Source organism: Bactrocera oleae, chromosome 6, assembly GCF_042242935.1.
Source record: "Bactrocera oleae isolate idBacOlea1 chromosome 6, idBacOlea1, whole genome shotgun sequence".
Taxonomy (NCBI): domain Eukaryota; kingdom Metazoa; phylum Arthropoda; class Insecta; order Diptera; family Tephritidae; genus Bactrocera; species Bactrocera oleae.
In genome coordinates this window covers 59,039,180-59,064,228 of record NC_091540.1, presented here as the reverse complement: position 1 = coordinate 59,064,228, position 25,049 = coordinate 59,039,180, and the positions used below count along the sequence as shown (strand labels likewise).

General features: G+C 34.3%; 2 protein-coding genes and 1 long non-coding RNA gene across 8 annotated transcripts in view; 2 read left to right on the top strand and 1 right to left on the bottom strand.

Annotated features, from left to right (window-relative positions):
* The first annotated feature begins 229 nt into the window (after positions 1 to 229).
* mfr (misfire) lies at positions 230 to 14,325 on the top strand. Of its 2 annotated transcripts, none has more exons than XM_014234020.3 (20): positions 230 to 518; positions 573 to 925; positions 982 to 1,084; positions 1,153 to 1,351; positions 1,431 to 1,691; positions 2,463 to 2,650; positions 2,715 to 2,918; positions 2,983 to 3,288; positions 5,280 to 6,037; positions 6,098 to 6,263; positions 6,934 to 7,323; positions 7,380 to 7,873; positions 8,381 to 8,518; positions 8,600 to 8,751; positions 9,539 to 9,675; positions 10,418 to 10,599; positions 10,768 to 10,888; positions 13,517 to 13,879; positions 13,943 to 14,043; positions 14,109 to 14,325. In XM_014234020.3, the coding sequence occupies exons 1-20, from the start codon at positions 333 to 335 to the stop codon at positions 14,278 to 14,280; spliced, it is 4,974 nt and encodes a 1,657-aa protein (XP_014089495.2). In that variant the 5' UTR covers positions 230 to 332; the 3' UTR covers positions 14,281 to 14,325. The 2 variants fall into 2 exon arrangements, with proteins under 2 accessions (XP_014089495.2, XP_036215104.2); XM_036359211.2 differs by having other exon boundaries at positions 982 to 1,105; positions 1,174 to 1,351.
* On the bottom strand, positions 8,027 to 8,507 carry LOC118680295 (uncharacterized). Its single transcript, XR_004975804.2, has 2 exons — positions 8,426 to 8,507; positions 8,027 to 8,355 (listed from the first exon to the last, which is right to left on the bottom strand). It is a non-coding gene; the product is annotated as an uncharacterized lncRNA (long non-coding RNA).
* A 2,148-nt stretch (positions 14,326 to 16,473) lies between the features above and the next one.
* The window catches only part of TrpA1 (Transient receptor potential cation channel A1), a 52,705-nt gene continuing 44,129 nt past the window's right edge, over positions 16,474 to 25,049 (top strand). For all 5 annotated transcript variants that reach the window (XM_070112287.1, XM_070112285.1, XM_070112286.1 and 2 more), the window contains exons 1-2: positions 16,474 to 16,579; positions 17,578 to 17,792. The gene's annotated coding sequence lies outside the window, so the exon portion shown is untranslated. The remainder of the gene's footprint in view (positions 16,580 to 17,577; positions 17,793 to 25,049) is intronic.

The following is a 25,049-nucleotide window of genomic DNA, read 5'->3' as shown; positions in this document are numbered from 1 at the left end:
AATAGAGTTAGATATTACGGAACTATCAGCTTTTACATATCAGGTCTTCAAATATAAGTCTCCGAAGTCTACTACATTTATTATAACGCTAAAAAATTTAAGTTTCTTTCTTCTAAAAGTAATATAAAGAAACATTTTCCAACACTTGCTTCAAAACTATTGGAAAACAAAAGCAAAAAAGACTATCAATCAAAAAATTTGATTCTTGCTTCAATTGAACGCTTGAAAAGTTCTTAATAAATCAGATTTATTTTTTCTTCTTTTGAACTGAAAGCCGAGAATTTTCAAAAATATCAGCGAAAACGATCGGATTAAGCGAAATCGGCACACAAATGTTACCGATGGCGCAAAATGATTGCTTTTTAAGTATGAGTCAAGATTATCTTATCTGTACGACCATACACAAAGCGCGACAGTTGGGAGTTTTTACAGGCGAGACCTTCGTACGCATTACGCTCGACAAAGCGCATAGGACAACCAAGCCTTACGCGCGCTCCGAAAACCCCTATTACAATGAGGTAATGCAAATAAAATTTTATAGAGACAAAATGTATTGTAAATTTTCTACTCAGTATTTCGTCTTTGAAATTCGTTGCACGCTTACCGAACTTTTGCGTTTAACGGTGCTATACGAAGTGCGTAAGAGAAATGCCTGTAAAAAAACCATGTCACATGGTGAATTACTAATAGATCTGCAGAGCGTTTGGAATCAACCGAATCGTTGTTTCTTCAAAAAGTGGGGTCGTCTAGAAGCCTCCATTGCCGATGTATCCAATAATACACCGGGTGCGTGTAAAGGTTATCTGCAGATCGATTTGGCGATCGTAACACAGAACTCTGATCCCAATACTGTGCTGAGGCCGCACGAGGATATGTTGGAGTTGAATCGTTGGCAAATTAATCAGGACTATGATAATATCGAGCGGTACGAGCGTGATATTCGAATATTTCTTAAATCTTTTCTAATTCTTGCTTCCTTAGCAATATGCTACAAAATGCGGACAATACCATGCAGTGCAATATCCGTTATAATGTCACACTATATAAGGCAGTGCTGACCAAGAAGAGTGACTATCTCATACAAGTATCCTTTGCTGGCAACCATGTACTTGTGACACCGTCCCATTCACCAACGACCTTTCATTTCTAAAGTTTAGATTCCATCCTTTCAAGGGCAAGACAAATGTTTGCAAGGCCACTACTCAACCGGAGTGGAACTACTCGGTGTGCTTCTCATGGACCTATCCATCCCTATCACAAACCTTTGTCGTACAAATCCTCTCACACGAACATCTACAATGGAAGACAGTCGCTGATTATGAGATACATTTCGATGAGATTGCTTTTAAAGGTTTCTTCACGAGAGGCGAATCACATTCTGAAATAATGATTTATTCCATAACTTGATATATATATACACTTTTTTGCAGATAAGCCAGCCTTGGGTCCCACTTATGTACACTTTTATGATATATCAAATCCATTGCATTATCTGGGTCGTCTTTTGGTAGAAGTCGATTCGGAGTGTTTACCAGCCGGACCCGCTCGTGATCTGCTGACAAAGCCTGTTGCTCCGCTAGACGAGAAACGTTGGTGGCAAGAAGAGACATTTCTAGTAGAATTTCTACCATTACAGGGTGACTTTCTGCACGGCAATTTCAGTAACTGTAAAATTACTATGAAACTGGCAGGTAATTCAGAAAACGTTTTCTTATACCATATTACCTATTCCTTTCCCAACCCAAGCAGCATTAGAAATTTCTTCCAGGTAATATCCAGTATGGTCTATAATACTGCTTACTTTCAGTTCAGTAATTTCAGTACTAACTTCAGAAGCATACGTCTTAAGGGAGTTATCAAATTCTTTTCAAATAGTCTCAAATAAATTCTTTTCGAGGCAACTCAAAGGTAGATATTTACGATCGTACAATCATTTAATTATTAAAGTTAGTTAGGCTAACAGTTCTGCGAATATCTAGTAGATCATGTGAATCTTAAGCTATAGCCCTATTTAGGAGATTTGCAGATCGTCGGCCCATAATTGTAGGATTTCCTTATTGAAAATAACCACATTCCAAAGCACTTTCCACGGGAACGGGAAGGAACAAGATATAGAATCCAATAGTTATGCTGGACTTCCTATACTGAGCTCATAATGTCGACAAAGAAATAATCCAAATATCATCCAGAGCAAATTATTCTTACCACTGGCAACTCAATTCGATTTCTTAGAAATATAACCTTTGTTATATTCCGTGTACAGTCACAAGATACGTAACAGACTGAAATCTTTCTACTCGTAATTGCTCTTAAACCTTTATAGGGGAAATGCTGAAGATTGTTATAAAATCGTTTAGACTGAGAATGCATAAGAAGTTTTAGAAGATAGATCTTAATATTTTTTACAGCTTACAATCTTAGAGATTACTTTCAAATTTTTTTTTAAAACTTTTTACTTTCAGAAAATTCCTCTAACTACGTGGAGTGTTTTCTGAAAAGTTATCCTGGTAAACATAACAATAGTGGCACTAGTTTAAAATATTTTCGCCAGGAAGCTCCATACAAAGCAGTCTATCTCAAAATCACAATGCCCGACAATCGCTACAAGTTCGATAGCGATTATTATATGCAAGAAATTTTGGACTTAATAGTAAGAGAATATAAAAATTACTTATGATGCATTTTTATAACAATGTCTTATGTTTTCCAAACAGGAATTTGAGCTCGCCACATTTAAACTATTTCAAATTAAATACACCAATCAGTTTGTGTTGCAAGCCAAATGTTTCAAGGCCATTATAATGAATTTACAGAGTAAGCTGAAGGAAGGTGTCGAGGATAAGCGATTAGAATACACAGGTTTCAAAGAGACAACCCTGTGGGATACTAATCGATTGGTCTATGTTAATTCCTTTTTCGTTAGTGTCCAAGTAATACCAAACCTTTTTGATACGAAATTAATTCGCTTTCGTTTTTACACAGGAAAAGTTCCCTGAAAAGCTACGTTCAATGCGTCACAAGCTCAAGACGGCACCTACTGTTCTCATCGAGCCCACCATCGCTGAAGTCGTGGATCAAATGGTTTTACATTCCAATGAGCTCAAGAGTCTGTTGGCCACTACACGTCTGCAGGATGAATGGCCCACGCTTTTGATTATGCTCAGTGTATCGGGAAGGAATGATATTGCGGTGTGTCGTTTGAATGCCAAATACTTTTTGAATGCGCCTCGAGATAAGTTAGCCAGTCCAAATAGTTTGTGCTGGCGGACGAGAAATTTCATTTTTAAGGTGAGATGGGTTTAGAAAGTTGAAAGGCAAATGCACAGTGGTTTCAACGGAATTAAATTCTAGAGATTTATTCAGACACATGCAATAAAAAGACGCTTCGAAACTATAGTAAAAGACTTTGAAGGCTAAAAATTTTGGTCCGTTTCAGTTATCATTGCTGTCGGAGTAAGTCTAGGTAGATATTCCATAACACTTTCGGGTCGCTAGATTAAGGTTTGGATGTCGTACGTAGGTTGCCTTTTATATTTCGGGATTGACCACCCTATTGTTGCAATCCGGTCACACCTTTATCACAAGGTTTGATATTTTTGATGTTATACATATCAAACGTTTTGACATAAGAGCGCTATTAGTGTCGTTTACAGTAACTTAAAATATTCATCTCGACCAAAAAATGGAAATAAATCGCGAACATATTCGTGCGATTATTTTTTACAACTCTCGACGTGAATTAACTCAGCAGTAGTACATCGATGAACTTGATTCAATATTTGACGATGAAACTCCATCAAAGATCAGTGTTAAGCGATGGTATGTATTAGTGGGACCAGCATACATTTAATATTGAATGAACATTTGACTGTTAAAAAAAATGTGTTTACATTGGATATCACACAATTTGTCAGTCGCTCAAAAAGAGGCCCGTGTCGATTGGTCGAGAGAAATGTTAAAAAATACGACAGCGGTGATTCGAAACAAGTCTATGCATCGTAACAGGTGATGAATCGTGAACTTATGCGTATGAGCCCGAAAGTAAACAGCAGTCGTTTCCAGCTGAGCCGAAACCAACAAAAGTTGGTCGTGCACGAAGCACTTCCAAGCAAATGGTTGCCTGTTTTGTTGGGTGAACTGGACATGTCGCAACCATAACGCAGAACAGTAAATTTTGAGTGATACACAATCATTGTTTTGCTTGTTGTCTTTTGAGAAATCAGGAAAACCAACCGCCGGAAACGGATCACTCTTGACCACGACAATGCGAGCTCTCACACATCGATTGAAATAACTGCATATTTGAGCACTCAAAACATCTATTTGATGAGTCATTCGCCGTATAATCCTGACTTGGCATCGTACCTCTTTTTATTTCCGTACGTTAACAATTAACTAAGTAGTCAACGTTTTTCGACACCTGAAGAGGCGGTTTATGCGCTCAGAGCTCATATTTTGGAGACACCTTAATCACAGGGGCCAAAGTGCTTCGGCAATTGGTTCAAACGCATGCGAAAGTGTGTAGATCTTAATGGAAATTTTTGAAATACAATAAAGTGATTTTCGATAATTAATATTTGCTTTTGTTCTCTAATCCCGAAATATAAATGACAACCGAAACTAGACTCCTCAAATCAAGTCTTGTGATAGGCTTTAACCGCTTTGTCGATATATGAGGGTCTTTTGAACTATGTTTAGAAATTTTTGGTATCCCATATTACTTTAGTTTCTATTGCCCCGTAATTTGTGTTATTTTCTTAGCGGAAATCAGTCCAGAAACTTAACCCAACCCTAAAATTTGTAACAATTGTTTCTCGTCAGTTTGTCGGCAGTGGCCTTTTAGAACCTCGATTAATGCTATAATTCAAAGATTACTTCAGGCTATAATTGATATCGTTGAAGGACGATCCATGTATATCCACATCTCTGTACAACTTTTAAATTTAAAGATTTAGGCACATATCAGACAACTATATAGTAAGAAGTCATCCTTCTGAAACAACACAGCAGCGGATTTTAATCCGTGAAGTCATTATTCACCTTTCCTATACCAGACAAAACGAAATCAACCAAAGGATCAGATTTAACAAAGAGTAAAATCATAGGATATCTATGGATCTCATATTAGAGCAGGACTACTTAATACCATTTTCACTCGTAATCACTACACATCTCTTGGGCTATACAAGTATACTTGTAACTCTTTGTTGTATCTCGATGCATCATCAATATCAAATAATACTTAGTTCTTTACAAATCCCAAACATCTCTCATTTCAGGACATACAATGTCAGCATAGTTGCATCAACTGTGGCTGTAATGTGGGCGTTATACAAGGCTCTCTTGGCATTGTGGTGGATAGTGAACGTACAGAATACCTGGCCTCCATCACTAATGATTGGAAACAGACCGAATTGTACTATTGGTCTCCGATAGTACACTATACAGTTTATAAATGTCGCATTTTCATACATCAAGCCAAGATACGTCCGGGCAGTGACTCAAGTGGACTCTGTGACGGCTATCTACGCGTTATATTCGCTTCACAGTGGGCACAAACATCAACTGAAGAGTCCACGCTCTCACCAATATGGAATTGTGTGATATGCTTTGATGTTGTTGTATTTCCTGGCAGTTTGCAGTGGTATATAAAGAATCCACCACTTGTAGCTGTGGAGTTGTACGATCGTGATCGTTTAACAGCTAACGATTACGTGGGTTGTGGCACTGTGCCAGTATCAGTGATTAGTTTGAAAGAGGCTGACGATAGTGCACGTGAAGAACCTGAGAGTAGACTCAAACCAAATAAAATGGTGAAGACGCGTACTGCAATGCAGAAATATAACAAGTTGAAAGTTATTTCGCCGCCGCCACTCACTTGGGTGCCAATTGCTCAGCGCGGCAGTGTAAGAGCCGAGGTGCTGATGTCTGCGGAGCTTGTTGAGACAACCGAAGAAATCGGTAAAATGGAAATGCCAGATCCGACCATAACTATGAATATACCAACGAGTATAAAACCAATTATGAAGAACTATGTGTAAGTTAATATTGGGCGTATTCTAGTTTGAAAGTAAGTTACCTCATGTTTTTTTTATAGTTTGGAAGTGGTCTTCATTGGGTTTAGAAATTACACTAAAACCACTTTTGGCGGCCGACATCGTATCAAGGTTATGATGGGTGATCTTTTGCTTACAAGTGGCTTGTCTTCGACGCGCTTGAAGAATAGCATAAACTTCTTGGTCATATTCGCATCTGGAGTTGTCGTGAGTATATCAGATGGTGGAGGATTTGCAATTCTAATTACTTTGCGTGGTATTATAGCAAGCTTAATCGATTTGAATTAGTCCTAGATAAGACAGAAGTAGTGTGTACACCATAACTGTTGAACTTCGCCATTCTTTGTAAGTGTCGGTTCTCTATTATACTAGACAGCTGTACTACAAAATCCAATAGTTTAGTTAAAACAAAGATCTTAAGTTGGAGCTTTGGGTTAACCTGAGTAAACTCTTTAGATCTAACCTTGGTCGCAAAGCTTATTCAATGATATAAAGCCTTGCATTATTAACATGAACGTTAACTACAGCTGAGCCGAATTTCTTAATAATAATGGAGAAGAGCTCTACAAAATTTCTCATGTATCCGCACAGAGACGGGTTTTCTGAATGTACCATTTTTAGAAATATCATCTCATCTCTATTCTAGTTGAACGCGGAAGAGGTCTATTGACCTGTTGAAGACACTACCCCTAACAAGTCGTAGTATTAGCTACGTTCTGAAACTCTTATGTTTATAATAAGAAAGTATAAGGAATCGAGAAATGTAGTACATATAGCATTATAAGTCCCACGCAAGACAGTGTCATTTCAGTAACAAAAAATTTTGCGAAGACAACTCTCCAATAGTTATACAAGTACAATATATATATCCTTTCAGAGTCTTCCTGAGCAACTAGAATACTGGCCCGCCATTATAGCCACCGACGTGTCGGTTTCATCAAAAGGCGCTGAAACCACATTAGGCGCAGTTTTGATACCCGATTCAAAACGTTTCCTACAGGTAGACAAATCCATGAAATGTATACCGGCAACGCCAGGAGAAGAGGGTACCACAATGTTACAGATTGGTGAGTTGGAGGAAAGCGAAACTCAGCCATTACTATATAGAGAGAAACCGACTTTATTCCAACGTACTTTGGGCGTGTTCAAGACATCCAAAGATCCCGCAAAACTGCCGCCGATAGATAACATTGATTTAATGCAAGTAATAGATGAGGCGCAGTACAGCTGGTGGACAAAATATTATAACTCCATATACACATATCAAGTGAGCGAATTGAAATTTCTTAACCCGCAGCTTTTCAAAATTACAATTCTTCTTAGCAAACTGGTGATCTCTCGCATTTGTATAAACATAGCCTGGTAATCTATCCGAACGAGTTGGAGCGTCAAGCCGATCTCGGTTATTTGCATGACTGGGCCGAACCGGTAAAACTGGTGCATGGCGTAAAGTACAAAAAGAACTCCATGCCGAAAGAGGAAACCTATGCAACGCTAAAATTAAATATCAAACTTGTGCCTTGCAAATGTGGTACGAACGATGGTGGCGACGGCATTATGTTGCGGCCGCTCGCGGCGGCACTAAATCCACGCTATCAAGCCGAGCTACATACGCTGACCGATCTCACAAAGATCATTGTACGCGTTTATGTGATACAGGGTGTGCAATTAAGGCCACATGATAAAAATTCCAAATCGGATGCATATGTGAGGTTGCACTTAGGCGGCAAGACGGTGGCCAATCGTGCACATTACGTGCCCAATGAGAGTAATCCGGTATTTGGAAAGTGTTTTCAATTGGACGCGGTGCTACCGAGGTAAGTTTTTTAAGAAATTTAGGCAGGTAATCGAAATTTATTTAAAACAATGTTTCCAGAATGTGTTTAACTTTTTAAAGTGTAATGATTTTAATACCCGGTAAAGGCCGGATTTTAATAGTCGATGAACCGAGTTGAAACCAAAAAAAGGAAAATGTCTTTAAACATGGCCCTTAAGCTGTCACAAATTATATTTATAACAAAGGTTTATTGCACGATCTCTAAAAAAATAAACCGTTCGTCTAGTAGGGCGGACTTAAAGGTCCTCAACCCCTTCTGAAGTCATATTCAAAGCCAGTTTCATCATATCACCTTTTGTCATAACGATCTGGGTCCAAAATATGCTTTTGAGGATTGAATTCATTGCAATATAAATGGACTTTTTGAGCATCAGGGTTCTTTAAAGACTTGTCAGAATATCCTCTTTTGCATTATAGTTATTTTATTTTCATCGTTTTTTGGACCTGCGATTTTAATTATTCCTGTTTTCAAAAATTAAAATTTTAGAGACAATATGCTGGAGGTTTCTGTATTCGATCGCAATTTATTTACCGATGATTATATTGGTTCCACTTATATCGATTTGGAGGACCGCTGGCGTACAAAGCATCGCGCCGCCGTTGGCATTTCAAAGGAATATTCAAAGTATGTATTAATCAACGTAATATTTAGTCTTTGACTTATATTATTTAAAATTTAAAAAAAATCAATATATTACTGTTACAGAAATGGCTACAACAAATGGCGTAATATTGCCACTCCTTTCGAAATCCTCTCAGAGCTTTGTTCCCAGCGCGATTTACCGCCGCCGAAATTCCTCGAACAACGCATTGAAGTGGATGGCTTGAAGTTTAAGGACGAAACGAGACTTGCGTTGGGTTTGTAATTTTCGTTCTCTGAATTTTTGATAGATTTATTCATAAAACATCTTTGAAAGCAATAGTTGAAAGAAGGCAAATAGACCAGTGTAGATAATTTTTTAAAACAAAAAAAAAATCATAGTACGATGAAACTCATTGGAAACGAAAGGTAACATAGCAAACATTAAAGAAAAGGTAAAGTTTCTGTTAACTAGTGCAGATATCTTAACCAAAAAAAAGAAATGTTTGAAAACTCATTACGAAAAAAGATCTCCTTACAGAAAAACTATATTGTAAATAAGAATGATTAAATATAAAGGTGCTAAAAAGTTAAAATAAGAACCTACTTAGGTGAAATACTCGAAATATATCAAGGTACCTTTCATCAAACCCTCGGACATATAATTATTGTGATATGTATAAATTTTTCACCAAAAATGAATAATAATAAGACTAAACCAAACCTTCTCTATATACAATTACGTTTATAAAACGTAAACTATCTCGTATAGAACTAAGAATTCAGCAAGCACTACTACTACTACTACATTAGAGTTTTTGGGACAAAGTATAAATTTCATATCATTTGGTATTCATAAAAGTCTCTAATTTGCCAGCTGACTTTAAATTTCTGAAGCTTTCTATTTGTCAGATCTGTATTTGCCACTTTTCTTTCCGATCTCCAACAACAGTAGGGTCACAACGAAAACTTCTACTCTCGCCAAAAATGTATTGTTATAGAATCACCACACCTAGAACAATTATATTGAATATAATTTATTACGCATTCATTTTCATTCGCCAGACGAGGAGTTACAGGAGCGTCTAAGCCTAACTGCTCTACATCATTTAGATCAGCTACCTTCCTTCGGCTACAAATTGGTACCAGAGCATGTAGAAACACGAACATTGTATCGACGCGATTGCCCAGGTATAGAGCAGGTAAGAAACTTTGAAACTCAATTTTTTCTCGTTGTAAAACAGTCGACAAAAGTTTAATTAGTTGGCCACATTATATAAAGGTTTTAAACAAATAAATTTCAAGGAATTGGTGAGAATAGTGTAATGAATTATACATATCAAGCAATACATTTTTATTGTGTAATGGTTGGAGTTTTTCACTTTCACTAGGGTAGATCAGGACTCGACCTCTATTCCGACTAATAACAAAAATGTTTTTTTTTCGCACAGCAATCTTATATATTTTAAATTTTTTGAAGAAGGTATACGAATTGCTGTTATTATTAAAATTATTGACTTTTTATACCTTGAGCAGGGTATTAAGTTTGCCACGTCTAAGAACCTATAAAATATATACCTATGTAAGTGATTAGCGTGACGAGCTGAGTCGATTTAGCCATGTCCGTCTGTCTATCCGTCTGTATATACGCGAACTAGTCCCTTATTTTTTGAGATATCAATCTGAAATTTTGCACACGTCTTTTACTCCCCAAGAAGCTGCTCATTTGTCGGAAACGCACTATAGCATATAGGTATACAAACTGACCGATCAAAATGAAGTTCCTGTATGGAAACTATTTTATTTGTGAAGGGAATTATAGCCTCGGCGCAACGAAGTAAACCTTTTTTTTTACATTGTTATTTCTGAACCAATTAGATACACCGATTCACTAACAATTTTTCCTTAATAACATTTTTTTTTTTGGTTTAAATATCATTTTAGGGTAAAATTCAACTATGGATTGAGCTATACGAGGGCAACTTAAATATACCACCACCGATTGATATCACACCGCATCCACCACAAACTTACGAATTACGCGTTGTCGTCTACGGTTGCGCTGACATAACGCTGGATGAGCGTAATATTTTTGGCAAAAAGATGAGCGATATCGGCGTGAAGGGGTAAGTAACTCAAAACTAATCTGCAACTCATTTAATTATCAAAAAAAAAAATCGCGTATTTACTTTCAAGACTACACTACTCATTAATTTAATTAACAGCATTTGCAGTACTTTTTATGAAATATTTCTTTAAAACTAAAACTAAGCTTAATTAATATTGAACTGCAGTTGGTGCGCAGATAAGGAACAATCGCAGGCCACCGATATCCATTACCGTTCGTTCAACGGAGAGGCCACTTTTAATTGGCGCATGCTCTTCCCCATCAAGTACTCCGCCAATGAGGATATGGTGAGTAATGATTACCTTCATTATTCTCGCTTGTTTGTTAGTCTAATTTTTTCTACGTGTTCACAGCTCATTTAGTTAATGAGCGCTAAGTAAAAATATGCGAATATGAGCTGATAGCACAAAGTATTGCTTTCAAATAAAAAATTCAATATTAAATAGAAACACAAAAAAACACAATATTTAATGGTGAGAGTAAAATGTTGGTGAGTTATTAATTTGTACGCAATGTTTTTCGATTTTTGCTTTGTAATTTGATATTTTTTAAGCTATAAGCATTAAGCATTAATTAAGGCGAAATTAATACATATGTATATTGTATGTACGTATGCCCTCAAAAGCACTAGTTTCAAAAGAAAAGTATGCTCTAGATTTTTCCAAATGTGAATAAACTGGAATTCGGAATTTCTGTTAAAAATATATTTTTTTTACGAAGGACTAAATACATTACAATACATTCTTTAACCAAGACAAGCTTTAATATTATCCTTTTAATACACACACAAATACCTCTTAGTATCCTGGTGGTCAACTTTGTCATAAATAAAATTCTTAGTTTGTTGACTTACATTTTGCGCGTCAAATTATTAAACATAAGTCTGTACATACATATGTATATTAATTTCTGCAATTTCTTGGTAAGACATCAATATTTATGAATTACGCTTTGATGTTGTTTCACGAAAATTACGCTACTAGCAAAATAAATAAATATAATATATGAATATAAGAAATGACGTACTGGCTTGTGCTTTTTATGTTGAATAAAATAAAATGATAATTTATTTATTTTATAAAATTAACGACAAATATTTTTCAACGGTAAATATTTCATAGAGCTTCTTCCACTTTGCTTAAGCTATATATTGGAGCTCTATGTGATGCTCCGTTATGTCAGAGATGTCAACATTTTAAAAAAATTTCATTTGCAGTTACTTTGCCAAGTTTCTAAACCACGACGTTATAGATCCTTGATTTTTAGAACATTTTACTTTTAACCTCATAGGCCATAACACTTCCAGAAAAGTCATTGAACACTTAGATTGATTCTTTTTAAGGGGGGATTCTAGTCTAGACAGTTGTGGCAATTCATAAAAAAAAAGAAATTGATATTTTTACTAACTTTTTCTGGCATCTTTATATTCTGAACAGAGTATGTTAAGTTTTTCACAAAGTGTAACACCCAAAAGGAATCATCGGATACTCTATAAACTATATAGTATGTATGCATATAAATGATCAGCATGACGAGCTGGGTCGATTTAGCCATGTTTGCTCTAGCTGTTTGTCTGTATATTCACGATTTAGTCCTTCAGTGTTTTAGATATCGATCAGAAATTTTACACAAGTACTTTTCTCTTCCAGAACTTGCTCATTTCTTGAAACCGCCGATATCGGACCACTCGAGCATATAGCTTCCAAACAAACAGATAATTAGGAAAATGTCTCATTAAAAGCAGTTGGAAAATATAAATTCATCAAAAACAAAACGACTACATTTGACAGAGAAAACCACCTCTTCTTCTAGCTCCTGACAACTTCTACAATAGTCATTGTATGGTGTACCGAGCCTGCTTGTGTGTCTGCCAATTAGACAATGACCTGTTAGCACCCCTATTAGGGTTCTTATGTTATACCTTTTGAATTTTAATAGTCTGCATGTGCGGCCCCTGTCTCATTCATGACACGTTTGTCTGCTTGTTAAGCAAGTCAATGACTGACTCTATCGAGACTCAGCTAACTTTATAGCATGTTCGTCTATTAAATATATACAAGTGGAGTACAAGAGGCATATGTATTCCTTCTTTTCCGAACTTTGACGACCCAAGGAGACTCTTCAAGTCTGCTGGGCTATCTGTTTATATAAATATATTTCTTGTTGTGATCACACTCCTTGTCAGAACAACAAGACTTTCTTTTATTGCTGTGATCTCCGCTTGGAAGATACTGCAGTGGTTTGGTATCTAAATTGTAGTTTTGGTATCTAAATTGACTGAAATGACACCACCTCTCACTCTATTATTGAGTTTGGACACATCCGTATAGATATTATAGCTTATTCCTGCGTTCTTGTTCACCTCGCCCCTTTTCCATTCTTATCTGGAAGGGACAACAATATTGAGGACCGAATCAACCTTCAATTCTGTAGGATTTCGAAAATTCGTGGTAATGGGTAGAAATGAGAACTTACTATGTATCATACTTGTACACAGAATACCCCTTTATTACAGACGACCAATTGGAAGGATTCTCTTAGTCCTAAGAACTGACATCGCTGCCAGTTGCTTACAGAACAAGTCTGTTGGCAGTAAATGCACCATAAAATGACGTTTCAAATTAAGACTATTAAAAAATCTTGAAAAAGTGCTTCGAACCAGAAGTTCTTGAAATCAAACATTTTCGTCTTTGTATAAATTAATACATTATTTAAGGAACCTTTTTAACAGAATATAGCTTCAGAGATACGCATATGGGATATTTGAAAGGCGCATATATGTACATAATTATGTGATACAACTCCATTTCAACTCACTTCATCTTACTGCATAATTACATATGAATGCATACACAAATTTACTGTTAGATATGAAAACGACCTCAACTGTCGCAACTTTTCCGTCTCACCCATAGATGGTGATCAAAGTCAAAAGTGGCGTACTCAACGAATATGAAGTTAAGCATCCGCCCATTTTATACCTTCAAGTGTGGGACAATGATTTCATAACTAAGAATGAATTTCTCGGTATGCTCGAATTAAATTTGTCGAACTTTCCCGAACCCTGCACGAATCGTCGCTTCTGCACATTGACCAATGAATTTGGCGGTATTAAATTACCCGAACCACTGGCGCGTTTACATGCCATAGCACATCGTCGCCGTCCGCCGGTCAATTTGTTTGCGAAGAAACGCGTACGGGGCTGGTTTCCATTGCATGGACAAATCGATCAAATGTCCAAGGATAAGCGACTCAAGGAACAGATGCGATCGCAAACGGTAAGCGGGATGTTTCAATAGTGACTTATATATAATTATATACATTTATTTCTTTATTTTGAGGGTAAAATCGAAATCGAATTGGAAATTCTTACCGAGGCGGAAGCGGCTGCGAACCCTGTTGGTGTGGGTCGTAATCCCCCAAATGCTTTAGCAAATCCCTCGTAAGTACAGTATGCGAGCAATATTTCGATTGTCTTCTTATTTTTGGTTCTATATTTCTTTAAAGGCGTCCCGACACCTCTTTCAATCCATTCACAAATCCTTTGAAAGCCCTCCAGAAAATTTTGCTCCCCGTGATTATTAAAGCTCTCATCATACTTGGCGTAAGCGCCATTGTGATTCTGATTCTTGTGCAATTCTTCTCAAATTTGCCCTATAAATTATTGGGTTTGCGTTGAGTTTATCATTTATTGGTTTTATTTTAACTGTTGTTTACAGTTATGTGCTATATATTTGAATATTGTATTGTGTTTTATGATTTTCTAAGTGTTTTAAATAGAAATATTATATTATTTTATTAGTATCGTAAGTGAATGTTTATTTCAGGAAATTTAATGGATCCACGTTTGAAGTATAGTGTCCGATAAACAACAATTATTAATTTAAAATAATGTTATGTTATACAAAGAGACTAGTTGAGGTCTCTCTATGATTTGAAGCGAAAACATTTAATTTTGTTTTAAGAGTTAATTGGTGTCTTAAGCAAGACAGTTCCAATAAAATAATAAAATCACATATCTTACTGTTTTGTTTTTGGAATTTTGAACTATACAATGATTAAGAATCTTCTACAATATGTTTTGTTTAAATCGTGTTCATATCTAAAGAATGGACAGTTGAAGGAAAATATTGGAAACCATTATTAAACTCTGACTCCCTTATCGAAACTTATAAGCAAAAATACTCTATTAGCGGTAAGACTTCGAAGTACATGTAACCTCTTGCAAATTTAAAAATTTGCCGCCACGGAATGTTATTAATGGTCGTAAGATCTCCATATTCTCTATGCAAAAAGTTCTAAAAATTATAAATTTAAAAAGTTTATATTTTGGAAAGAGTTGCCAGCTGTTTAAAAACTGTGCATTAATATTTATAGGATCAAGGATACATTACACAACGTATATCAAACTATAGAAGTTTGCGGAGGTTCCGAGTTCAAATTATATTGGAATAGGGTTGCCATCTCGTAAATTTTTTAGTCGGATAAATGGTAACAATAAATGAAACATGTAAATACGGGCAACAAACTAAAAAGCTTTACGAATGCTTGTAGATCAAAGTATACCAAGGGGGGGTTGCCACCTGCTTAATTTTTTTAAAATAATTTTTAAAATATGCGACGTTTTACAGCATGGAAACCAAACTAAACAGGTTTTGGAAGCAGTGTTCGAGTATTTTTGTAATGTGTTTAGTTTTTCATCAAATAAATTAGTAAAATAAGCGACACATTACAAACATCAAAATTAAAAAGTTTTGTTTGAGTAGGGTTACCACATGTTTATTTTTTAAAGAACACATTACAATATGGGCAACAAACTAAATATTTTTACGAAGGCTTCCAGGTTAATAAATGCTTGAGTAAGGTTGCAAAGTATTGTATTTAATATTTTCTCTTCAAATAAATTAGTAGGATAAATGAAACATTACAATATGGGCATCAAACTAAAGGGTAAAGAGGTTTACTAGGACTTACAGTTTAAAACATACTTTACATTAAACAGAGTTACCACCTTTTTAATTTTTAGCCGGTTGAATTGTTAAAATAAATTCAATATAACCATAATTGTGCGATCAAAGTCACAAAAAAATTGTGAAAAGTGTTACCACCTGTTTAAAATTTTTAATTAAAAAAAATTATTTGAAAATTGTATAGTATTATATATAGAATTGATATAAGTATTTGATTTTTGTGAGGTGTTGCCACCTGTTTAAAATTTTGAAGTAAAAAAATTATTTGCATTTTTACAGTATTATACATATGTACATAAATATGTATATTTATATACAATGAAAGGTATTTGAAAAGAAGTTTGGCTGTGCAATTAAGAGTTATTCAGGTACTAGGTGTATCATTGCGATGTTAGCGTAGTCCACGAAAAATTTCCGCTTGGTTTAACTTAAGGAACTAATATACGAGCTTTCTAGACTCAGACCAAATGGCAAAGATACAATACAGCCTAAAAAACTTGAATAAAAAATATTTTCTCTAACTCTACCCTAAGGGGTACTGTTATTCGACTTCTTCTGAATATTAGTGGTATTTAGCTCAATTTTCTAATTTTTCTATTGCTTAAGGACATTATTTATATAAACTCAATTATCACATGAATGGATGGAAAGACAAAACCACATGAGGGGGCGAAAATGCTATAACAATATAAATGCAGATAAAAAAATTTACACATAATAGTTATATCGCAATTTAGCTGAGTACATATATACATATCTTAGATACGTATATAATAGAAGTGTGTGTGTGTTGATGGAAAATAGATACTTGCAGATATAATTAAAGCATTTATCAGCGTTACAAATACAAAAAAGAAAAACCAACAATGATAGATAATATTGTGGCAATGGACAAGTCTGGATGCAGCCAGACAGCAGGCACGGAGATACTTGACGAAACAGTTCAACGCAATTAGGCGACGCGTACGGATATCACAAACAGGACACGGAAACGCCAGTGAATTAGTGGTCAGTGTTGGAAAAAATATCAAAAGAACATCAAGTACAGTTATTTGTAAAAGAAAATAAAAATATCACCAGCAACGCTTGACGCGAAGTGCCGTTATTGTCGCTAGATTTGCATAAGGAAACCATAAAACCTTAACCAACAGCGACGGCGTGTTGTTGTTGCTCGTATTGTTGTCACTACTTTAATTATCGCATGTCAAGTTAGACGCGCGGCGTACAAAGCGCGCTCGTTAGTGTATATATTTATATAAATGTGTGTGACGCGCTTTTGAAAGGCAACACACATCAATTGCCAAAGCCAGAACACGCTGGCGTGTGAGTGAACGCGCACTCTGGCACTTTTTTAACAAAAACGTTTAAACTCCTTAGAGAAATCAGCAGTACACGGTGTAGACTAGGCTGTCACGCAACTTAACGGAGTCAACTAAATATTTAGTTTTCTCTTGATTTTGAGCGTTTTGAAGGCAAAGCGTCTTAAAATTTAGTGAAAGCTCAGCATCGCAGCGAGAAAGAAGGAGCGAACGGGATTGGTATATTTCGCAAAACTGTGTCTTGCGCGTCGGTGTGACGATAGTACATACACACACACACACACAGGCAGCATATGTTTAAATCGAAGAAAAGTGACTTAAAAAAAATTTAAGAAAAGTGAAATTTATTTAAATAGGTGTTCCCGCTTGTATGTGTGTGTGAACACATATTAATACAAATGCATATCTACACACATACCATCCATTGAGTGTTGCATATTCTTGCCCATCAGCACGTGACGCACGCCATATTGCAGCATGATATTGCCATTGTTTTCAGTTTAAAACCATTGGACAAGCGGCGTACGCCATTTTTTAATTAATTACGCAAACTTTTTTTTTAAATTATTTTATTACTGCTAATTCATTGATTAAGAGCGTGTGCTAATAAAAGAATAAAACAAAAAGAGAAAAAAAATACTTTTTAGCTAAATTTTTTATGCTTCAGCTGTGTCTTTGTTCTTTCAGTTTTTATTCTGCGCCATTTGTGCTATTTCACAATTTAAGCTAACAAAAATACATATACTTAGCATCAATCGTGTCTACATATTGCGTCAAAATGTCACTCCAGTGCGGTTTTTGTGACAGTTGGTATTGAAGCCGTGGAAGTGTTGAAGTGTTTTCGAAAAATATAACGTTCTAGAACAGTTTGTAAGTTTTTGCAGCAAAAGGAAGCATATAAGGTGAGTACGTTTTTTTTTCAATATTAGAGAGATTATTTTTATTGGTACTTGTGAAGAAAACTTATTATAAGACTCAAAATACAAAAAAAAAAAAATTTGAGAACTTTTTTAGGCGTTTTCTTAGAAAAAATTAATTATTTGCATTTGATTCATCTAAATTACCACAAATGTAGTTAATATTTATTCAAGTAAGTCAGCAATAACCAAATATTAAGAAAACGTTGCCTAAAATCAGGCGCCAAGCCATAAGAACTCTAGTAGTAGTCAGACATGCTAACAGACGCCATGCAATGATTATTGTAGAAGCTGTCTATATGTCTATGCCAATGCAAGGCTTTGTATTAGAAAAGAATCGCAGCTATTGACCAAGGGTTTCTTCACAATGTCTACGAGGTTGCACAAATAAAACTTATTGTATTGTTGAACTTTATTAATTATGAGATGGTAAAAAGAGGACATAATGGATGGTGAATGGATTTTAGTCTCGGTGGTATTACAATGAACCTCCTAAAGGTCTAGGTGCGTCGTCACACATACGCTCTACCCACCTACCTAGCCCATAGCCAAAATTACCTTATCTTAAAAAGTTAAAGTTTGTCAAACATTCAACGAAGTAAAAAAGAAAATACTTGTCAATCATTGTAGACTAGGGTAGATCATTTTTGAAACAATAAAAATTTTAGTAAGATAAAACCCATTAGAAACGAAAGATGAAATAACAAAAATTAAAGGAAATCTTCCTTTTTCAATGGATTTCAATCTACTATGATTTTTTTCACTTTTTACCTGAACCGAACAAACAACTCTCCACATATGGCGTTACATGAAAACTTGCATAGACGGGCTCTTAGATTGCACAAATTCTCTTAATCATTGTCAAAGTTTTTGTCGAGTATTATATAGGATTAGTTTGTCTCAACTTCGTATTTTCTAATCTCCATCAAAAAATTTATAATTCATGTTATTAAGATGTAATTGTCAATGTCGAAAACAACGCCATAATTTATCTGACAACACATCTGTATGGCTTTATATAATATATGATGCCGTTATCCTAACTGTAAATTTGTGTATATAATTGTATTGCAATTATATAGTTAATACAATTTTCTTCTGGATAAGTCTAAACTCTACTAATTAGCAATATTGCAATAGATTTGTAAATCACGAAAATCGGAAAGGTAGAAATACTATTCAATAGGGTTAGCTATTACTAATCTAAAGTAAATTCTAAGCATCTAAAAGATTGTGTTCCAAAGTTTCGATGAGTAACTTTTTAAAAGTGGCCTTAAACAAAAGAGAATTGGAAAATCAGGAAACGCTTGGCTTGGAAAACTTGTGGAAGCAAATCGAAGAAATGATGTTTGAGAACGATAATTTAAAAAAATTATTGCTAGAAAAGTAAGAGGGTTGAAGATAGTTCATGTCTTCATTCTCGTTAGTATGAGGAAGCAGCGAACTTACCGAACGGAACCAGAATCATTCTTGAATTTACGAAAAAGCGATCTTTTATATGCATTTCTGAAAATAATAATAAAAGTGGTGTGAAAATACGACTAAGACCCATACCGTGAATATGTTAAAAAGAATAAATTTGTTTTTGAATAAAGATTTTCAAACCACCAAAAATAAATATAAGACCCTGTGACAACATCATCAGCATCGATTAACATTATGGACACAAAAGGATAATTGAAAAGAGTTACGGATTTAACCTGTTACGGATTTAACCATTTTTGTCAAGCATTATATCTCATATATTACGATGCTCAGTAGTCATAAAAATACTAAAGTATAAAAGTATTTTTCTGTTTATATTCACATCAAAGAAAGTATTACATTTATGTTATTTAGCAAATACCGCTATCAGTGATGGTAATGACCTTTACCATGAAAATATCTACTTATTTCTATAAAAATATCTGAAATTACTACTTAGGTTAATTAATTAATTTTGCATAATTGAAAACATCAAAGTCTCACTCGTCAAAAGCGCAAGTCATGTTATAAAAAAACTATAGAAATTTCACTATAATTTATGGTTTCAGTTTGTTACATAAATACGTATGTAGACTTATATGAGTCTGTAAAAAACGTAGAGTTTACAAAGTATACAAAAGCAACAAATATACATACATATGTATACTTTAGTGCTTCTCAGCTTTTGTTTGCTTCGTCGTGTGGAATATGTAATAAAGCTAGTATTAAGTGAGGACGATTTTTTGAATATCTATGTATATTAGATCCTTGAGCACAAATTACTCTAATTAATAAATTATTTTTATTTATTAAAAAGCGCTCCTAAATGAAGATTAGGTTTTATATAAAGGTTCTTGAAAAATATATTATCTACAATTGGGCGCAGTATTGTAATATTTTATAAAAGTCTTGCACCTTTATAATATAGCTTCTTGTAGCAACTATTATTGAAGCAAAATTTAAACATTTTTATAAATTTTCAACCAAAATTTTAATACGCAGCTTTTATTTATATTTTATCACTACAATAAAATTATCGTACCAATATACCCAAATTCCGACCTAATGTATATTTAATTACTAATATCTTTAATTAGTTTATGTTTGAGGCTATGTGCATTAATTGAGCTTTTTTTCCAAGCAATAATAAAAATTATATTTGTACAGTTATTTGCGACGTTTTGCTGGTGTTGTTTTAGACTACTTTGCTTGCCTGAAAATATGCAATAAAACGATGAAAATATTACAAAGTAGTTGCTACAAAAATTTTACAGTTCCATAAATTTAATAGAAAACTTCTAACGGTAAATAGAAAAGATCTTTCGGTTCTACAAAGTCCGGGCTGGAAAAAGATTCGTCTACAAAATTACAAAAAAAAACAAAAAATAAATAAAAAATGTATCTAAATAATACCTTACAGCTTTTCAAAAAAAAAAAACCTTTAAACAAGCGGCTAAGTATTTTTCTACAAAAAAAAAACTTCGAATTTTCCCCTTTTTCAAAAAAATGCAATGAGGAGATAATATATATTTGCTAATATAGAAATTATTTTAACTTTTTTGTATTGTATATATATGTGAAATATTAAAAAAAAAAATTAACAATGCGCCTAATTGTAGACAACATAATATATTTATTACAAAAACCTCTATTGCATATGAATAAATAATGGCATATTTGTAATAAATATGAAAAAACAGATGCATGGAAGACATAAATACTAAGGAATGAACCAGGAATGACCCAAAGTTAACTGAAATCGAAGTATTTATGAACTACCTTGTTTCTCTACAGTACATGCTACAACTACATATGCAATACATACGCAAATTAATTTTCAGAACTCAAATTTAGCACATACTAACACCTTATTCATATAATTGGCTGCTTTTTACAATAGTATAGGAATGCCCTGGAAAAATAGTGTATCAAATAACGGTTTGCTTAGGCGTTTTTTTTTCGTTCAACAAGTTTTTGTCGTCTGCCGAAATTATAAATTTATTTGCGTTCACTTATCCTTACCATACAGTTAAAATAGCTGGTCAAGTGCGTTTGACTGCTATTAAGTTAGTGGACACGCGCGTAGAAGCACATTGCAATCGAATCAGTGTATAAATTCTTAGTGTGAAAAAGTTTATGGCTTTTATGTATTTTGGCACATTAAATATATGGAAAAGAAACAAGCATGGACGTAGGTTTCAAAATTAATTAATCGAAAGTAAAGTGTCTTAATTAAAATTAACTTACTGTAGTGTGCAGAACAATCCACAAGTCCCTGTTTTATTAAAACTACTTGTGAACATAACGGTTGAGAGGGAAGGGCTTTTTGGAATTTAAAAATATGTGCAAACACTAAAAAATATACCCATATACTCGAAGCTTATAAAATGAAGATCCCAGCTTGCAAACTGTTGTTCAAAAATATTACTTTGTTTATATAGGTATTAACCTCCAAACGGCAGATGAATTTATAAAAAGAATATTTTTAGCAAAAATACACTTGCATGGTTCTTATTATCGGCGGTTTCTTCACATACTAACAGTAAAGAATATATTGTTAACGTGAAGTGGGAGCAAGAATGGTACCGGTGTAATTATAGTTAATACTTAAATCTAAACAAGTCTAGTTAATAGAAAAATGATTAAAATTTTGAATTCAATCGTTGCTTAGTTTAAAACCAGCGAAAAAAATATAAATCGATCAGTGCCCGTGTGAAAAAAAACACGTTTAATTTTTCTTGATGAAGTCAGCGTGTTTTTCTGGTTTTTGTGTATACATAATTAAAACAAAACAAGACCGTTAAGCTATGAGTTCGAAAATGTTCTCTATTTTGGATTTCAATATACCGATATACCGATAGATCTTAAAAAATTTAACAGTTAAATGTACAGTGCATGACCTCCTTAAACTTTTTCGGCATGAGTTTAGTTCAGATTGGGTTAGCTAATCCGAACAAAGAAGCACACTTCAACAATTCAAAACATATCCTTTGTAATTCTATAAATTTAGTTTAACAAAATGAGAACAATTGAAAAGTCAGTATTGAGATAATTACACATCAGAATCTTCCTTAAACTTCGACTTCGGAACAACATTTTTGACCTTACGCTTTTAATTCCAACCTATGGCCTATTTAAACTATATAACAAGAAAGATTTTACTAACTAAGTGCAAGAAGCTCCATCTATCTCACTTAATTTTTGTCAGCATATAAAATATTGAAAAAATAAATTAAATTAAATGTTGCCTACACTTAGGCGCATTATTGAAATATTTTGTTCAAGTCACGCACCTTTACAATATGGTTCAGTATAGTGGCTATTTTTAGGTTAATTTTATAGTTCTTTATAATTTTTCTATTAAAATTTTAAATTTATGTATATTTCGTCAAGCTAATTTTCTATTTTCGTATTAATTTAATTGTCAACCTAAGGTATTTGATGTTACGAATGTGTATAAGTATACATTTATTGGGCTTATTCTCCCACAAGTTCTTAGAAAGATCGTACTTGCTGAGCGTAAGAAACTCCATATATCTCATACGATTTATACCCATCGAAAACGGCTTTACAATAGCGATAGTACTGGTGTTTGCATAGTGTGAAGCTTACGTGCGACTCAGAAATCCAAGATATGAGCACAAGAGCTTATTTGTTATCCAACCGAGCTTATCTTCCAAACAAGCTTATCGACAATTACAGTATAACCCAGTACAAATAAGAGTCTCATTAAGAACTACCTCGAAGGAATTGAAAGTAAAAATAAGAAGTCAGTAACTAGTAGAATTTCTATAGTTAGGCGAATGAAATTCATTCTAACCATACTTTTATGAATAATTGTAAACGATATCGTCGCTAACGCTGTGGCCAATAAATGAACAAATTAATTAAATGGTTGTCAATTAGCGGTGCATAAAAAATGGTCGTTCAAAGTCGTTGAAAGTCGTAAAATTGCCTAGGTTCCACACTTATTCAACACGCATTGTTTATAATATCGCGTGCTGTGACCACCAACGAGCATTTCCCATAGGAATCGAACTACTTTTGCGTTGTTAAGCCATTTTTTCATTTGACTACTTTTAGCTTATAAAAAATGTTTTGCTAATTACATTTAAACCCGCGCTATTAATATTGTTGTGTAATCCTTGGTTAGTACCAAATCAAGATGAATATGCAAACCTGACCGAAATAGCGATTATAGCAATCATTGTATGAAATATAAAGTTAGGAGAATTGTGGTATATGACTGAAGATACAAAAACAGAAATAACAAAATAAAATACAATGCAATCCTCGAACGTTTTATGTGAAACCCTTGACAAAAATTTCAAATCTATTTCAAACTAGTAATGGATTTTTGTAAGGAATTCTTTCTAAAACTTCAATATTGTTGAAATTTTTAAACATATATACATTCTTTTTATATATAACCCATACACACGAAATCAGCATACTAGACGCTCTGTGGATCCAACAAAATCAAACATCAGTCTAAAATAAACAGTTGAGTGATGAATCGGCCAATTTGGAATCTTACTTTGTAACTTCTCCTGCAGTATATTTAGTTATGAACTCCAATTCAGATTGGCGGAAAGGGTTTTTAAACTCATCACCACCAGATATTTCTAAAACCAAACTTAAATTGTGTCCTGTATATGAAGTTTTCGCCTTAAATTAGGGAGAATTTCCAATATATAATATTAATTTATATTTTGAGTTTTGTCTTAATAATTTAAATTTGAGACTTTTTCTTTATTTCTCAAAGATGCAATTTGTCAAAATTTCATCGTGCTTTCGTTAATTGATTGGGAGACACACCTAGTGTTATAGTGCGGAAAAAACAATAAATATTTTTCGAGTTGCACGCGAACTCCGATAGCGTTAAAAAAGGTTCACTACTCCTGTCATAATTTCGGCCTTTTCCGTAGATGAAACCTAAAAAAATTCGCTACCAGAAAATAATGTCGAAACAATGACCTGCGGTCAAAACAAATTAACAAAATGGCGGCATTTAAAAAAAATTTTGAATTTTACCCAAATTTTGGCAGTTGTTGCGCTTTCGGGGGCCGACATTTTTATAAATGGAAAGTGTTTGCAAAGGTCTAAAATATTTCGAATATAGACCGAGTCATTGATGGTGAGGCCATTAAACAAGATAGTCTTGCATCGGCAAGAAAATACTAGCTTAGGTTTCGTAACTCATTTCCGATTGGTAAACTATACTGGGAGAATTCTAGTAATCCGGCTCTCACCGTACCTGTTTTCCCCCAAATGACTAGAGAAGTGAGGTGCTTTGGTTTTAACCTCGCAAACGCCGAAAAGTATTACAGAAAACTTCGACATGAGAGAGAGAGAGAAAACTAATTTTGTTGATAAGAAACCGGAGCTCAAAACTAGCGAGTAAAGAAGTGGGTAACCGAAAAGGGATGTAATCGTAAGGATGTCGTTCTTTATGATGTTCATTCTAAATCTATCCAGAATTTATATAATAATGGTGCAGGAGCATGGCGCAGAAGCATGCGACTCGCCAACGGAGTTTATAATATTTATAAAGACGGATCTCAGACAACTTTTCAAGCTTCCGAAATACTGCAGTATCTTCCTGGCGGAAGCATTTACGATCAGGAAAGCGACGGAGATAGTAAAGGAAATACTAAAAACGATATAGAATGAAATTTCCGAAAGGGCTGATAGACGGATCATGACAAGATGAAATGCAAGAATCACAAAGGAAAACACGCATGCTTTTTAATCACACAGTCTCGAAAGGACTGCAGG